The sequence below is a fragment of the Miniopterus schreibersii genome, assembly GCF_964146895.1.
Source record: "Miniopterus schreibersii genome assembly, chromosome: 1".
NCBI lineage: Eukaryota > Metazoa > Chordata > Mammalia > Chiroptera > Miniopteridae > Miniopterus > Miniopterus schreibersii.
In genome coordinates, this window is record NC_138101.1 from 199,699,998 (window position 1) to 199,716,377 (window position 16,380).

The window sequence follows — 16,380 nt, forward strand, 5'->3', positions numbered from 1 at the left end:
CCAGGGGCACACTGAGACTCGGGCGTCTTCGTAGGTGTGTGTTGAACTGGTTCGGGGACTGGTCCACGGAAGCGCTCTATCAGGTTGGCAAAGAATTCACCAGTAAGATGGACCTGGAGAAGCCAAACTACATCGTGCCTGACTACATGCCGGTCGTGTACGACAAGCTCCCGCAGCCGCCCTCGCACCGGGAGGCCATTGTGAACAGCTGCGTGTTCGTCCATCAGACTCTTCACCAGGTGGGGACAGGCGGGCCCTGGCGGACCTCTCAGTTGACCCTGTGCATCACCTGCAACAGAGACAGCTTGCTCTCCTGTTTGCTTACCTTCATGTCCCTGCCCATCACTGCCCCAGTTCGACCTCTACAGTGCTCTCTCTGCTCACTCCCCCGTGCTCTCCTCGGCCAGAAATCCGCACACCGTTTCGTAATGGGCCAGACAGGAAAAGTTTCAGGCTTTGCGGGCAGACGGGTGGCTCTCTGGCTACGCCTTGTAGCACAGAAGCCCCACAGTCTGTGTGTAGACAGGTGGGGGTGCTCTGCCCCCCCCCACTTCGTACACGGACACAGGCAGGATCTACCTACCAGCCGTGGCTGCTGACCTCTCTCCATTTCCCGTCCACTTCCACTTGAAAAGCCTGTAAAAGTGAAAAGTACTCCGAGCTTGTGGTATCCTGGTGGCCCCTGCCCTGCCCCCCAATACCTGCAGGCCACCTGCATGGCTCCCGCTGGCCTCATCTTCCACCGCCCTCCTGCACACGTCCCCCTTTGGCAGAGGGAACTAGAGCAGGAGTGACAGCCTGTGCGGCCTCGCCTGCAGGCTGGTCTCTTGTTCTGGTGTCTGGAAGGTGAGCAGTGGGCAGTAGAGGAAGCATAATTAACACTACAGAGTAGCAACTGCTAGTTTTAGTTAACCTTTCCCTGGAAAGCACACCTGAGGTTGTCATCACCTTCCTCGTCTTAGAGGAGTTTGAGAAGAAAGTTTAGGTTTAAGGGACTTTCAAGATCTCGTGGGAGACCGAATGAAGGCCCCAGCTCGAGTGTCGTGGCTCCTGAGGGCTGGGTCTACGCCACTGTATCACACTGGGGTCCAGCAGGTGGAGCAGTAGGGTTTTTTGAGGATAAATCGCAGAGAACATCCTGGAGAGAGAAAAGTTTAACTTTGTTTTCTAAAAGGCTAACGCTCGGCTCGCTAAGCGGGGCGGCAGGACCATGGCCATCACGCCGCGCCACTACCTGGACTTCATCAACCACTATGCCAACCTGTTCCACGAGAAGCGGAGTGAGCTGGAGGAGCAGCAGATGCACCTGAATGTCGGGCTCCGGAAGATCAAGGAGACCGTCGACCAGGTGCTCGCCGGCGGAGCGCGTTTTATGGATGGGCTGCTGGGGGACCCTTCAAGGTGCTGGCCCCCAGTTCTCCTTTCCTGACACAGCTCTTGGTCTTTAGGTAGAAGAGCTGCGTCGTGACCTGAGGATAAAGAGCCAGGAGCTGGAGGTAAAGAACGCAGCAGCTAACGACAAGCTGAAGAAGATGGTGAAGGACCAGCAGGAGGCCGAGAAGAAAAAGGTGTGTTTTCATTTAGGGCCTGTGGCCTGGGGAGCGGGGCTAGCGTCGTCAGCCTCTGAAGAGAGTGGGACTGCGGGCTGCGGTGGCTCTCAGGGTTTAGTGGGTTATTTGGGGTGGGGAGTGCGGTTCTAGGAGCCACCAGCAGGGTCCCCATTTAACCCAGTGCTGTGCCAACCCTCCCTTCTAGGTCATGAGCCAGGAAATCCAGGAGCAGCTGCACAAGCAGCAGGAAGTCATCGCAGACAAGCAGATGAGTGTGAAAGAAGACCTGGACAAGGTGGAGCCTGCCGTCATCGAGGCCCAGAATGGTAGGGCGCGCGGTCGGGGCTCTGCTCTCACGAAGGGTGTTCGCTCCACGTGCTTGCAGTTCCAGGGCTGGCAGGACGTGGCAGGGTCAGAGCCCTGCTCCCCAGGAAGGGTGCAGAAATTGTCTTTGGGCCCTTAAGTGAAAGTTCCTGTAGAGTTAAGCTGTTTCCACCATAGCAGAGCCTTTCTCATGAGGAAACTGACAGAATAAGTTTCTTGATAAAATTTTCTTTTAAATCTGGTGATCACTTAACTACACTATTTGTAATCCTGACTTGAAATTCACCAAGCAATACCCTGAGGTGTGCAGCATTGCTCTCATCATTTCTGAGAGTGCTCTGGTCGTGGGCTTCAGCTACTGGTTTAAGTGGACGGCAGTACTTCCTAGTCCTCCCGCCTTGGTTCGCGTCCTGTGAACACGGCTGCTATGGGGCTGGACCTGCCACCACTTTCATTGGCAGTCCACCCACTAATCAGGAGACGCCTAACCCTGTGCACCCGCCTGCCCACTGACACTAAACTCGTTTCCACATCACACCACAAGGTGAACGAACAGGCATCATCCACACTACATTTTATTTATAGTTGGACTTAGAAAAAGTGTCTTAAATCAAGTTCAGGCTGGAAAACTGCCTGGCAGCCTGTGGGAGGCACTGACCGTTCTCTTAGGACTGTGAGCTCCACATCTCACCTAGCCAGTCAGACAACTTCTAAATTGGCCGGCTGGAAGCATCTGTTAAAATTGTATGAAATGCATTTACAATGCTTAACCCATAGCTGCATTGTTTTTAAATTTAAAAACATTTTAGAAATTAATCTGGAGGCCTTCATGAGGCAGTTTTAAAGGTAACATCCTGCTTTTCATAAAATGTTGCAGTCTGTGCTTAGTACACTAAGATCCTCATAATTACTTGAAAGCTCAGCCTCGGAAGCTATTCTGGAGGTTTGGGGACAAATGGGTCTGTTCCGGCTCTTCTGAGCAGGCTTCCCTGTTCTAATTGGAGTCACAGCGTCTGGCTTTGGTTTGGTTCCCTTCTCACCGCCTTCCTGTCTTCTCTCCCCAAACCTCCCCCGCGTCGGCCACGCTCAGCCGTGAAGTCCATAAAGAAGCAGCACCTGGTGGAGGTGCGGTCCATGGCCAACCCCCCGGCCGCCGTGAAGCTGGCGCTCGAGTCCATCTGCCTGCTGCTGGGAGAGAGCACCACGGACTGGAAGCAAATCCGCTCCATCATCATGCGAGAGAACTTCATCCCCACCATCGTGAACTTCTCCGCCGAGGAGATCAGGCAAGTGTGGTGGGCGGCAGGAGGAACAGCCCAGGTGTTGAGGTTTCCTTGGTGTCTCTGGCGTCGGTTCATCACACAGGTGCCTTTCTGGGCACTTCCACTAAGAGGAGTCAGGGGTCTCCTGGCGACCCCGGCAAGGGTTTTCTGATCCCTTCACCCCTGCGAGCCGAGTCCCGGCTGCCACAGAGCCCAGCCACCCACGTGCTGCAGTGGAGCCTGTCCTGTGGGGGGGTCCAAGTCCTCGGCAGCAGTGTTCACCGTCCCCCAGAACGAGAGTCCAAGTGGTTCGTCCTCTGTGGTCACTGGGGCAGCAGATGGGAACTGGCCTTTCCCTTTGATTTCCTAAATGCTCTGCCTCACCCGGCCCGGCGCCTGCTTACCGAGCTCCTCTGTTGCAGTGACGCCATACGGGAGAAGATGAAGAAGAACTACATGTCCAACCCCAGCTACAACTACGAGATCGTGAACCGGGCCTCCCTGGCCTGCGGCCCAATGGTGAAGTGGGCGATCGCACAGGTAAGAACCGGCAGGAGCCCCTGTGCGTGGGACCTGTGCAGTTCCTTGTGAGTGAGAGTCCCATCGCCCTCCTCAGCTTAACTACGCGGACATGCTGAAGCGCGTGGAGCCCCTGCGCAATGAGCTGCAGAAGCTGGAGGATGACGCCAAGGACAACCAGCAGAAAGCCAACGAGGTGGAGCAGATGATCCGGGACCTGGAAGCCAGCATTGCCCGCTACAAGGAGGAATACGCAGTGCTCATCTCTGAGGCCCAGGCCATCAAGGCGGACCTGGCGGCCGTCGAGGCGAAAGTGAGTCCTGAGGGATCCGCAAGCTTCCTGCCACACCCCTGAAAGACTCTCTTAGCTGCACACACCACGTTCGTTTCAGTGAATTAGCTGGCATGTCTAAGAGGGTCCTGGGGAGTGAGTGGCGCTTAAGTAGATGCCCCTGGGCAGTCCAGAGCCAGTGCGCCCCTCCCCCTCCAAATCTGGACTTCGTCATTGGGTCACTGAGGGCCTCTTCGTCTGGGTCTCCTGCCTACTAGGTCCCATCAGCGCTTACACCCGCTCTCCTCTGAATCCTCAAGTACTCTAATCTCTGCCCCAGCCTCTCCCCTGCAGGGCCGCCTTCTCCCAGCTGTTCCTCCCACCTTTCTTCTTCCTGCCCATCTCTGCTCACGCCCAGGCTGGCATGAGCCGGCACTAATTCCCTGCACCCACTTCACGCCCCATCAGACCCCGACTGTGGTCACAGTGGTGGGCCCCGGGCCCCATCTCCTTTGGGCTGTGAACTGGAGCCTGTTTGTGTCTCCAGCCCCCCGAAGCCCTGGACATGGGGGGGGAACAGCTCGCGCATCTGTGTAAATCCTGCTGCTCGTCCTTCTAGGTAAACAGGAGCACCGCCCTCCTGAAGAGCTTGTCTGCTGAACGCGAGCGATGGGAAAAAACAAGTGAAACCTTCAAAAACCAGATGTCGACCATTGCTGGGGACTGTCTCCTGTCAGCGGCGTTCATCGCATACGCAGGCTACTTTGACCAGCAGATGCGGCAGAACCTGTTCACCACGTGGTCTCATCACTTGCAGCAGGCCAACATCCAGGTACCGTCCCTGGCGCTGCGTGGTGGGCACCTGACCGGGTCTGGGAGGCTGCGTGGCCCCACCCAGCCCGGATGAAGGTGGGAGAGCTAACTGCCCTGCCCCGCACCCCGCAGTTCCGCACAGATATCGCCAGGACAGAATACCTTTCCAACGCGGACGAGCGGCTGCGCTGGCAGGCCAGCTCCCTACCTGCCGATGATCTGTGTACAGAAAACGCCATCATGCTCAAACGCTTCAACAGGTATGGGCGGGTTGCAGGGTGGGGGTGGTGTGCAGGGACCCCCTTTCAAACACTCCTCCTCCGAAGAGGTGTGCGGACACTGGGAGAGGGCAGGCAGTGCTGGCGGGTTTGCGCTCCAGTCCGAGGGCCAGGCACGCCCTGCTGTCCTCTCGGCAGCCGAGATGCTCTGTAGTGACTGTTCCCACTGTAGCCTTCTGCACCTGAATGGCTGGGTGGACATTAAAACAGACTCTCCCTTAAAACGTTAGAACTGAAAACATTCAGCTAGAAGTAATTACAGGGGAAATTGCTGCCTGGCTTTTGGTTTAAGGCTAGAGTAAGGCGTGGAGCTCACGTGACTTGGCAAAGTTGGGCTGGACCCTACAGGCCACAGAGTCCTCGGGCCCGACCATGACGTCACCAGGCGCCGAGACTCGGCCTCCTCTGTGGAGACTCTCACACCCAGCTCCCTTGGTGTTCTCTCTGCTTTTTCTTTAGAGAGTTTTTAAGTTGATCTTTAGAGAGGGGAAGGGAGAGGGAGAGATACATCCATGTGAGAGATACATCTGTGTGAGAGATACATCCGTGTGAGAGATACATCCATGTGAGAGATACATCCGTGTGAGAGATACATCCGTGTGAGAGATACATCCATGTGAGAGAGCTAAACATCAGTTGGCTGCTGCCTGCATTCCTCCTACTAGGGATCGAGCTTGTAACCCGGGCATGTGCCCTGACCGGGAATCAAGTCGTCAACCTTTCCGTACCCAGGATGACACTCAACCAACTAAGCCACACCAGTCAGGGGTGTGTTCTCTTTTTTTAAAAAACTTGCCCACCCCACCCAGATTTCTTTTTAACCTTGTCTGAATGTCCTGGAACTTTGGTCCCTTGCTGTGTGCCACTGTCCCAGGGACAGAGTGGTGAGGACTCTTCCCATGTCGTTTGATTTTTATGAACAAACCCTCGGGTCCTACAAATGGCTGCGCATCTCACCTGATGGTGCTGGTGAGAATGTTGATCATGGGTGGTGCGTGCGTGCGTGGAGCCGGATCCGTCTGATGAAAACACGCTTTAGGTGTTTATTCGATAGCCAGACACGTGTGGGGCAGAGTGCCCAGGTACCAGGGCCATCACAGATGAGGTGCATCTCCACCGGGGAGGCCAGAGTCCTTGCCACTCCTCCATCCACACAGCCTGGGTGTGTGCCAAGGGCGGCTCCAGCAGGCGGAGTGAGGGGCCAGGTGCTGAGCAAGGGGTGTGCTCCCCTTGGACACACGTGTCTGTAAACACCTAAACACGTGGACAGGCCGAAAACGGGGCCATAGGGGGGATTCTCCCCACCCTTTGTAGCTTCTGAATTCTGTAGAGGTACGTGTGTCTATATTACGTGTTCTTGTGTGTATTTTTACGTCAGCTCCGTGACCCTGAGCACACTTGAGCCTCTTTGTGCCGCTTTCCTCATTTATAAAAGTGGGTGTGGCAGCATCTGTCCTAGAGGGTCGCTGCTGACAGGTGCTGCTGTGGCGCCAACGTTCACACCTACCTGCGTTCCGGGGTTCACCGACAAAGGGCGGTAACCAGCACCAACAGTGATTCCAGCCAGGCGTGCTCGGCTGGGAGCCGTTCTAGCTACAGCCTGCTGAGCGCTGCTCTTCTGTCCCATTGTCTCCGTCAGTCAGTCGGCGGCAGCCTCTCCACCTGCCTGGTCAGGCTCTGCACCCCCCCACCTGTTCCCATGCTTCCTGTGTCCTTCCACAACCTGCTCCTCTGCCTTGTCCTCAGGTACCCGCTGATCATCGACCCCTCGGGACAGGCCACGGAGTTCATCATGAACGAGTACAAGGACCGCAAGATCACACGGACCAGCTTCCTGGACGACGCCTTCAGGAAGAACCTGGAGAGTGCTCTGCGGTTCGGGAACCCCCTCCTGGTCCAGGTCTGTGTGCCTTGGAGCTCTCCAGAGTCTGCTTCCAAGAGCAAATTCCTCTTAGGGCAACATTTAGTATTTTTCAAACACAGTTTATGTGAAATAAAACTAAAGGATGTAATACAGTGTCAGATTTTGAACCTTGTAAGACTTCATACATCAGAGCAAGAAAAAAACTTTGAGATTGTTCTGTTAGAAAACAAATCCAACAAAAGCAGCGTTTGTCCTTAGATTCCTTCCGCTCAGTCTGGACCCTCACGGTCCCCGGCGCTCTGCAGTGAGGGAGGAGCTCTGTAGTCTGCTGGGCATGTCTCCAGTTGATGGGACTAAGGGGTGGAAGGTTTAATTAACGACAGCCACGCATGGCTAGTGCTCTGGATTGGCCAGCACGGTCTGAAGGGCTGGGTGCCTCTGGGAAGGTGTGTTTATTTGGAGCAGGAAGTCTGTTACCTGGGGGAGCACGGTGTTGACCATCAAACTTCACCCGTGCGTGCAGGACGTGGAGAGCTACGACCCAGTGCTGAATCCAGTGCTGAACCGCGAGGTGCGGCGCACGGGAGGGAGAGTGCTGATTACCCTCGGGGACCAGGACATTGACCTGTCCCCCTCGTTCGTCATCTTCCTGTCCACCCGCGATCCAACCGTAAGGAGCGAGCCCTTCACGTACGACAGTGTGACAGTATTGGTGGTGTGGCACAAAGCCGACTGTCCTGTTTCCCCTTCCGGCAGGTGGAGTTCCCCCCAGACCTCTGCTCCCGGGTCACCTTCGTCAACTTCACCGTCACCCGCAGCAGTTTACAGAGCCAATGTCTCAACGAGGTACTTAAAGCAGAGCGACCTGACGTGGACGAGAAGCGCTCCGACCTTCTTAAGCTTCAGGGTACGTCCTGGGTGCAGGTGGGGGGCTGGGCCTCTGAGGGACCAGATGTCTCAGGCCTGTGCCGAGCTCTGCAGAGCTTCCCTTCAGAAAGGAGGTAAGTGCTGCCTCAAACTCCGGATGTCGGTCCTTTAGGGGAGTTCCAGCTGCGCCTGCGTCAGCTGGAGAAGTCTCTGCTGCAAGCGCTGAACGAAGTGAAAGGGCGCATCCTAGACGACGACACGATCATCACGACACTGGAGAACCTCAAGCGGGAGGCAGCGGAGGTGACGCGAAAGGTGGAGGAGACCGACATCGTGATGCAGGAGGTGGAGACCGTGTCCCAGCAGTACCTGCCGCTGTCCACCGCCTGCAGCAGCATCTACTTCACCATGGAGTCCCTGAAGCAGGTGACTGCGCGGCGGGGAGCGCAGCCGGGCGCCAGCCTGCGCACTGTGCGTGGGTGCTGACCGCCGTGTCACTGTCCCCCTGCAGATACACTTCCTGTACCAGTACTCCCTGCAGTTCTTCCTGGACATTTACCACAACGTCCTGTACGAGAACCCGAACCTGAAGGGCATCACCGACCACACACAGCGCCTCTGCATCATCACCAAGGACCTCTTCCAGGTGCGGCCACGCTCGCCGTCTTCGGGGGAGGGGGCGGGAGGGTCAGGGGGAAGGCAGAGGGGGCTCCTCGGAGCAGCAGCGTCTCCTGCTTTGGTCCTCAGGTGGCATTCAACCGGGTGGCCAGGGGCATGCTGCACCAGGACCACATCACCTTTGCCATGCTGCTGGCCAGGATCAAGCTAAAGGGCACCATCGGGTAAGGCGGCCCCTGGCCACCTCCGTCCTGGGCAGTGGTGCTCTGCAGGTTGCCTGTGAGCTTTGCCCAGTAGGATAAATTCTCTTTCTGTTAAGTCGTGACTGCTCTTTAGTGACGTAGGATGACTCTGAGACCCTACTAACCCACCACCCCTTCGCAGGGAGCCCACCTACGATGCCGAGTTCCAGCACTTCCTGAGAGGGAAAGAGATTGTGCTGACGGCTGGCTCGACGCCCACGATCCAGGGCCTGACCGTGGAACAGGCTGAAGCCGTCGTGAGGCTGAGCTGTCTCCCTGCTTTCAGAGACCTGATCGCAAAGGTCCAGGCCGACCAGGTGGGTGTTCTGAACATTTCTTTCCCCAGGAAACCAGTGGCAGGAGTTGTGTGAACCCAGAGCCTCATGTTTGTGCACTTGTGTCAAATGTCCAGTACCCGGGGCCATCCTGTGCTCACAAACATGGGCACTGCTCCCTGGTGACTCTCCACTATTGTCTCTGCAGCAATTTGGCATCTGGCTGGACAGCAGCTCCCCAGAGCAGACGGTGCCCTACCTCTGGAGTGAAGAGAGCCCCGCAAGTGAGCCCCCCTCAGCCTTGCTGTTGCTCCCATCCTGGGCTTTGCTGCCAAAACTAGCCACTGGTTCCCGAGAGCAGTGTGTCCACTGGGGAGCTTTAGGAGCTGCTTGGAAAGTGGGAGAGCAAACATTTGCTAATTCCTGTTCCAAACGAGAAACAATAGGAAGGCCCTTGTCCAACACTGAGGGGGAAATGGGCTGTTATTAAGTGGGTTACCTGAGGGCCTGAGCTAGCCAGGCTCCTAGAGGTGGGCAGGGAGTGACCTCCACCCAGCCGCAGATCACCAGGGAGCCGGTGACAACTGTCATCTATAGACTCTGAGGATTCAGACCTTCTGTCTGCAGTGGTGGGTACAGTGGAATCATTTAAAACCATAATTGCTACTGTGCCCACAAAAGTGTCATGGGTTTGTCCAGAGAGCTTCCTGAGGACACAGGATGGGGGCAGTTCCCCTGGGGCAGAGAGGGCCAGAGGCAGTGTCATGATTTCTGAGGGACTGTTTGAGCTGAGTCTTGAACTCCCAAGTGTTTCCCGATCAGAGGCTCATCACAAGAACAGGCGGGGGGTCAACTCACAGTCTGTGCCATCACCAACTCCTCAACTCTTCACACGGCCTCATTTCAGCACCCATTGGGCAAGCCATCCACCGCCTGCTCCTGATTCAGGCTTTCCGCCCCGACCGCCTGCTGGCCATGGCCCACGTGTTTGTCTCCACGAACCTCGGGGAGTCCTTCATGTCCATCATGGAGCAGCCGCTCGACCTGACGCACATCGTGGACACAGAGGTGCACCTTGCCACTCTGGCCCAGGGCTCCCCCCACTTTGCACGGGGCCACACTGTCCGCTGGGACACCCAGGCTGAATCTCGACTTCTCCATCTGCAGGTGAAGCCGAACACACCCGTCCTCATGTGCTCTGTGCCTGGTTATGATGCCAGCGGGCACGTGGAAGACCTGGCAGCCGAGCAGAACACGCAGATCACATCGATCGCCATCGGTGAGGCTTCGGGTGGGGGTGGGGGTGAGGGTGCTTGGTCGCCTGGGACGAAGCCCCACAGGACTTGCTGTTGCGCCCGCCGTGCTGATTGTAAGCTTCCTGGCTGCAGGCTCGGCTGAAGGCTTCAACCAGGCAGACAAGGCGATAAACACAGCAGTGAAGTCGGGCAGGTAGGCCTGTCTCATTTGTTCAGGAATGTGGCTCCCAGGAGCTCAGGGAGGAGGCCTGAGTGTGGCTGTGGCTCTCGCCTTCCCACAGGTGGGTGATGCTGAAGAACGTGCACCTGGCCCCAGGGTGGCTGATGCAGCTGGAGAAGAAGCTGCACTCCCTGCAGCCGCACGCCTGCTTCCGGCTCTTCCTCACCATGGAGATCAACCCCAAGGTGTGCCGAGGGGGCTGGTGTGCATGCTGGGGGACAGCTCTGCCACAGCTGAGCCAGCACCCCACACATCAGAGTGGTGACGGGCGCCCTGTCTTCCTCAGGTGCCTGTGAACCTGCTCCGAGCCGGCCGCATCTTCGTGTTTGAGCCGCCCCCAGGTGTGAAGGCCAACATGCTGAGGACGTTCAGCAGCATCCCCGTGTCTCGGATATGCAAGGTAAGAACCGTGTTCTGTTTTAGCCCCAAAGACAGGCCTGTCGCTGAATTCAGATGCAGGCCTTCGTGTTCCGCAGAAACACCAGAGTGGCTCACTGTACAGGTATTTTCTTAACTGCTGGCAGAACTTACTATGAAAAGTTGAAGTTACATATACATGGTGTTTGGTGGCCAGGCTGTGAGACTCCCATGGTAAAGCTCTGGCCAGAACCCAGATTCATATCCCAGGTGTCAGGGAATCCGCTGATCCCAGCACAGGCTGCCCTGGAACCCAGCAGTGCCCTCTGGACACCCAGCAAAAAGACAGAGTGTGGGCAGGAGAGGGGATTCTTAAATGCTCTAGTGACCCTTGAACAATGCGACCTCCATGCAAACATCCACATATGAAAGAAAATCTGTGTGTGACTTTTGACTCCCCCAAAACTTCAGAGTCAACTCTTGGTATCTGTGGGATTGGTTCCAGGGCCCCTGTAGATACCAGAATCCATAGTACTCAAGTCCCCTGTGTAAATGGGGTAGATCAATGCACGTAGTCAGCCCTCCCCATCTGCAGATGCAACACCCAGTGAGACCAAGGGCTGGCTGTGTATAATTTATCTCAACAGTGAAAAGCCCTTGGTCACGGAATCGTGCCTAATACTTGTGTTAACTGCTGCATGGTAATAAGCCCTGAAGTTCAGGGTGGTTCAGGTTAGGGCTTGGAAAGCTCTTCTCAAAGCTTCAGTTCCAACAAGGTCTGCACTGTTTTCTTAGCTAGAAAGGGTGCTGCTCTCCGGTGATTCTGTCATTGGTAACTTTCCTTCCGTAGTCTCCCAATGAGCGGGCTCGCCTGTACTTCCTGCTGGCCTGGTTCCACGCCATCATCCAAGAACGCCTACGATACGCACCCCTGGGGTGGTCCAAGAAATATGAGTTTGGGGAGTCTGACCTGAGGTCGGCCTGTGACACCGTGGACACGTGGCTGGATGACACAGCAAAGGCAAGTGTGGGCTGCACCTGTTAGAGGTGGAGGGGAAGCCCTTGGACACTTCCCAGGTGTGTGGCGGCTTAGAACACAGCGGACGGCGGGGACGCCTCGTTAGATGTGAGGAAGGAAGGAAACCAGCACACTAACCAGCCCTTCCTCGCCCAGGGCCGGCAGAACATCTCTCCAGATAAGATCCCGTGGTCTGCGCTGAAGACCCTGATGGCCCAGTCCATCTACGGTGGGCGAGTGGACAACGAGTTTGACCAGCGCCTGCTGAACACCTTCCTGGAGCGTCTCTTCACGACCAAGAGTTTCGACAGCGAGTTCAAGCTGGCCTGCAAGGTGGACGGGCACAAAGACATTCAGATGCCCGACGGCATCAGGTACGGGCTGCCTCCCTCGCCCGCGCGGTCGAGATGCTGGGCGGCGTCCGGGTCACACCTGACAGCTTTTCCGTGTGCGCTGGTTTTCCAGGCGGGAGGAGTTCGTGCAGTGGGTGGAGCTGCTCCCCGACACCCAGACGCCCTCCTGGCTGGGCCTGCCCAACAACGCCGAGAGGGTCCTCCTCACCACCCAGGGTGAGTGCCCCCGGGCCCGGGCCCCTGCCCACCCTTCGCCACCTAACTGCTCCCAGGGGAAGCCAAGAAAATCTCCAGCCCAGCAGTGTCTTTTCTGCAGTGCAGGCTCGGCGCCGGGCAGGGGCTGCCATTTACCCAAATGAGGTTCCTGTCTTCCATTCAGGAATAATCCTGTTTTGTCTTCTTAAGAGTTGGAAAGCACCTGGTATTAAGTGCTGTTTTTAAGCCATTACCTTCTTATTGGAATATTGTTTTAGAACCTTTTTTTTTACTTGCCAGTTGTTTTCAATAAGCCAGTGGTCCCCAGACCTGCAGCCTCAGCCGGAAATTCTTAGAAAGGCTGATTCCCACCCTGACCTCCTGACTTCACGCTGGGTGCTAGGGCTCAGCCACCTGTTTTTTAAATTGATTTTAGAGGGAGAGGGAGGGAGCGGCATCCTCATGAGAGGGAGCCATAGCCGGGCGCCCTCCACATGCGCCAGCGGCTCCCTGCGGGCGCCTCACTGTGGCCACCTATTTAAACCCTTCCCTCCTCTGCTCTCCCGTCGCCTCCCTCCCTCCCCACGGCCCAGGCGTGGACATGATCAGTAAGATGCTGAAGATGCAGATGCTGGAGGACGAAGAGGACCTGGCCTACGCGGAGACGGAGAAGAAGGCGCGGGCGGACTCCACGCCCGACGGGCGCCCCGCCTGGATGAGGACCCTGCACACCACCGCCTCCAACTGGCTGCACCTCATACCCCAGACGCTCAGCCACCTCAAGCGGACGGTGGACAACATCAAGGTGGCCGGGTGGGGGGGGCAGGGCCGCCTCAGTGTCCGGGGGCTCCAGGTGCTCTCAGCAAGTGGGTGGGTGACGGGCTGTGCCTGTGTCGTCTCGGGAGGCACAGGCCTGAGCCAGGCGGAAGGGTGGTCCTCGCTGCACTGCTCACGAGTCCCGGAAGGTGGTCGTCTTCTGGGCTGGCAGTGTTGGCAGGGCTCTGGCAGATCCGACCAGCTTTGTGGAGGTTGGGTCCCAGGTCATACTCAGGGTGGCCATGGGAACCTGGACGGCGCTATGGATTCTAGGGCTCCCCCTGGATCCTGGGGCTCCCCCTGGAGGGTGGGTTACTCTGGAGGAGGGACCTCTTCTCAGCCCTCTTCCCTTCACCGTGGCCCTCTGTTCCCACAATCTTAGGACCCTTTGTTCCGATTCTTCGAGAGAGAAGTGAAGATGGGAGCAAAATTGCTGCAGGACGTCCGCCAGGACCTCGCTGATGTCGTCCAAGTGTGTGAAGGGAAGAAAAAGCAGACCAACTACCTGCGCACGCTCATTAACGAGCTCGTGAAAGGTGCGCTCAGAGGCAGGGCGGCCGTCCTGTGCCCGCTTCTCCAGCAGCTGGTCCACTGAGCATTTACAAAAGTCTTTATGCAACTTCTACAGTATTTAGGAGTGGGGGCAGGAAAGGGGGGGCCTTGGGTGCAGAGATACAGGGTGGCCCCAGGTGCCTTCCATCAACCCCAAGAGCCTGAATCACCAGAGTCCCTCCAAGCGGAGCTGTGGGACAAGAGGCCGGGGCGGTACTCGGGTGGTTGGGTCCTCCAGACGCCCCCATTGGGTGCACTGGGCTCTTGTAGAGCAGGTGCAGCCAGAGGGAGGCATCGGAGTGCACACCTGTGGGCACACTCAGCACGCAGGTGAGGGCCGGCAGATCCCCAGTCTGTGCGGGGATGGTGGGAACTGACACCGGCCTGGGGCCTCCTTGCCGCAGGGATCCTGCCACGGAGCTGGTCCCACTACACGGTACCTGCGGGCATGACCGTCATCCAGTGGGTGGCCGACTTCAGCGAGAGGGTCAAGCAGCTGCAGAACATCTCACTGGCAGCGGCATCTGGCGGCGCCAAGGAGCTGAAGGTGGTGACAGGCTGCTGAGGGGGCCGGGGGAGGGGCAGCAGCAGCTGGGGGGACAAGCGGAGGCCAGGTCTGAGCCGGGAGGACGCAGGGGCGTGCTCCTCACCGGGGCTCCTCCTCCCCACAGAACATCCACGTGTGTCTGGGTGGCCTGTTCGTGCCCGAGGCGTACATCACGGCCACGCGGCAGTACGTGGCCCAGGCAAACAGCTGGTCGCTGGAGGAGCTGTGCCTGGAGGTCAACGTCACCACTTCGCAGAACGCCACGCTCGACGCCTGCAGCTTTGGGGTCACGGGTGAGCGGGTGGGCCCAGCCCCGAGTGTCACTCCCAAATGCGTTTAGGGAAGTTGGGTGGCCAGGAGCTCGAGCTGGACGTGGCGGGCCCCGAGCACCGCAGGGCAGGGCGACGCCGTCCCGCGCTGACGGGCTGACTCCTCCCTCAGGCCTGAAGCTGCAGGGGGCCACGTGCAGCAACAACAAGCTCTCGCTCTCCAACGCCATCTCCACCGTGCTGCCTCTCACGCAGCTGCGCTGGGTCAAGCAGACAAACGCAGAGAAAAAGGCCAACGTGGTAGGTGGCACCTCCCAGCCTCTGCGCTCGGAGATGCCGTGGCCCCCGTGCCTGGGCAGTCGTCTCCCCTCTCCTCCCTGGGAGTCGTGCCTGTGGCTAGTCACCTCTGTCCTGGGGGAAACGCACCTTCCTTCCGCAGAGGCCCTCACCCAGTCCCCAGGCCACCTTCAGCCAGGTCTCCCTCCTCGCCCCGTAGGTGACCTTACCCGTGTACCTGAACTTCACCCGGGCAGACCTCATCTTCACAGTGGACTTTGAGATCGCCACCAAGGAAGATCCCCGCAGCTTCTACGAGCGCGGCGTCGCTGTGCTGTGCACGGAGTGAGCTGCAGGGAAAATGCGGTATTTAACACTCACTCTGGAAGCCTTCGGAAGGTGTGCGCCTGTCGGAGCAAAGTCGTGGTTGGAGCTTGAGAATCGTGAGGGAAGACTGACGTCGGGACTGGTGGGATGTGGAGGGTCCGCGCGTGTGTTTTGAGGGTCAGTCGCATGGCTAGTTTTATGAAATAAAACACTAAGCATGACCTGCTCCCACCTCTTCTGTCTCAGCACTGGCCTCGGGCTCTAGGTGAGCTCTGTCCGCTGCGGCTACGGAATTACAAACCCGGGGTGGGGACGCCGTCAGGACACAGGACAGCCAGATGTGCCCAGAGCAGCCCTGGCCCATCTGGATCAGTAACTGCCACCGTAGCTTGTGTAGCTCCCCCTGGTGGAGCTGGGCGGTGTTCTTGTGTCACAGACGAGGGTGCTGATGCCCCCATCCGGCTCTGCCACCCGTCCTGTCTCCTTCCCGGATCTCATTCCTGAAGACCCCAGGGTGGCAGCAGGTAGAGGCGGCGGGCAGTCTGGGTGCTGTTCCTGTTCACGGGGACGGGAGGGTGTGGCCCCCCTGCGAGAACAGGCTCTGGCCTCTCGGTGCCCTGTGGGAATTCCCAAGGCTCAGTGGTGAGGCCCAGGCCCCGTGATAGAAGCTGCTGTCCTCCCGGTGGCCCTGAGCCACGTGGCCTGAGTGAGGGTCTGAGTCCTGCCCGGACGCTCAGGTCCTCACCCCCAACCCCAGGGGCTTCTGTGGAGCCACCAGGCTCAACGTCCCCAGGCGGGAGCCTGAGACTAGAGCCAGAGCCGCTGCCTCAGGCACTTCCGGAGCCTTCCTCAGGGGCTTGATTGCAGCCCAGAGCTGGAGTCCATTGAGAAGGGGTCCGTTGCAAACAGGCCCATTTTAACGGTTTCTCTCAATAAATGAGGATCCTTCGCATTTGTGCAGCAGGAGCCCTAGAGGTGTGGCAGGTTCACACCTGAGCCCACAGAAAAGCCCCGCGGGTGAGAGTTCCCGTCGGCCATGAGCCCACCCCCCTTACAGACGAGGGCCCCGGGCACAGAGACTGACGTGGTGCCAGGCGAGGGCTCTGGGCACAAGAGGAACTCGCCCTGTGACCCGCAGAGGCCCAGCTGGTTGGGATGCAGAGCAGCTCCCCACAGGGCAGCTCCGTTACAGGCCACTCAGCCGCCGAGACACCGTCCCCCCGCCCTCAGCCTGGGGCAGGTTACCGCAGGTTCCCCATCGAGGGCTGCCAGGTAGACCCCACAAGGAATGTCCAAGGCACCTGCTGGCCT

The 16,380-nt window shown here is 58.1% G+C and overlaps 1 protein-coding gene across 1 annotated transcript in view; it reads left to right on the forward strand.

The window, feature by feature from the left end:
* Positions 1 to 15,290, forward strand: part of DYNC1H1 (dynein cytoplasmic 1 heavy chain 1) — a 61,151-nt gene extending 45,861 nt beyond the window's left edge. The window contains exons 48-78 of the mRNA XM_081138776.1: positions 35 to 239; positions 1,175 to 1,348; positions 1,449 to 1,568; positions 1,756 to 1,876; positions 2,965 to 3,160; positions 3,559 to 3,676; positions 3,753 to 3,968; positions 4,546 to 4,758; positions 4,872 to 4,999; positions 6,764 to 6,917; positions 7,405 to 7,551; positions 7,638 to 7,788; positions 7,921 to 8,174; positions 8,260 to 8,394; positions 8,496 to 8,590; positions 8,751 to 8,925; positions 9,092 to 9,167; positions 9,791 to 9,951; positions 10,051 to 10,162; positions 10,272 to 10,332; positions 10,421 to 10,544; positions 10,646 to 10,759; positions 11,567 to 11,737; positions 11,891 to 12,108; positions 12,200 to 12,303; positions 12,876 to 13,087; positions 13,481 to 13,634; positions 14,055 to 14,197; positions 14,322 to 14,490; positions 14,639 to 14,766; positions 14,963 to 15,290. Coding sequence (XP_080994902.1) covers positions 35 to 239; positions 1,175 to 1,348; positions 1,449 to 1,568; positions 1,756 to 1,876; positions 2,965 to 3,160; positions 3,559 to 3,676; positions 3,753 to 3,968; positions 4,546 to 4,758; positions 4,872 to 4,999; positions 6,764 to 6,917; positions 7,405 to 7,551; positions 7,638 to 7,788; positions 7,921 to 8,174; positions 8,260 to 8,394; positions 8,496 to 8,590; positions 8,751 to 8,925; positions 9,092 to 9,167; positions 9,791 to 9,951; positions 10,051 to 10,162; positions 10,272 to 10,332; positions 10,421 to 10,544; positions 10,646 to 10,759; positions 11,567 to 11,737; positions 11,891 to 12,108; positions 12,200 to 12,303; positions 12,876 to 13,087; positions 13,481 to 13,634; positions 14,055 to 14,197; positions 14,322 to 14,490; positions 14,639 to 14,766; positions 14,963 to 15,091 — 4,678 coding nt within the window. The 3' untranslated portion in view covers positions 15,092 to 15,290. The remainder of the gene's footprint in view (positions 1 to 34; positions 240 to 1,174; positions 1,349 to 1,448; positions 1,569 to 1,755; positions 1,877 to 2,964; positions 3,161 to 3,558; positions 3,677 to 3,752; positions 3,969 to 4,545; positions 4,759 to 4,871; positions 5,000 to 6,763; positions 6,918 to 7,404; positions 7,552 to 7,637; positions 7,789 to 7,920; positions 8,175 to 8,259; positions 8,395 to 8,495; positions 8,591 to 8,750; positions 8,926 to 9,091; positions 9,168 to 9,790; positions 9,952 to 10,050; positions 10,163 to 10,271; positions 10,333 to 10,420; positions 10,545 to 10,645; positions 10,760 to 11,566; positions 11,738 to 11,890; positions 12,109 to 12,199; positions 12,304 to 12,875; positions 13,088 to 13,480; positions 13,635 to 14,054; positions 14,198 to 14,321; positions 14,491 to 14,638; positions 14,767 to 14,962) is intronic.
* The last annotated feature ends 1,090 nt before the right edge of the window (positions 15,291 to 16,380 follow it).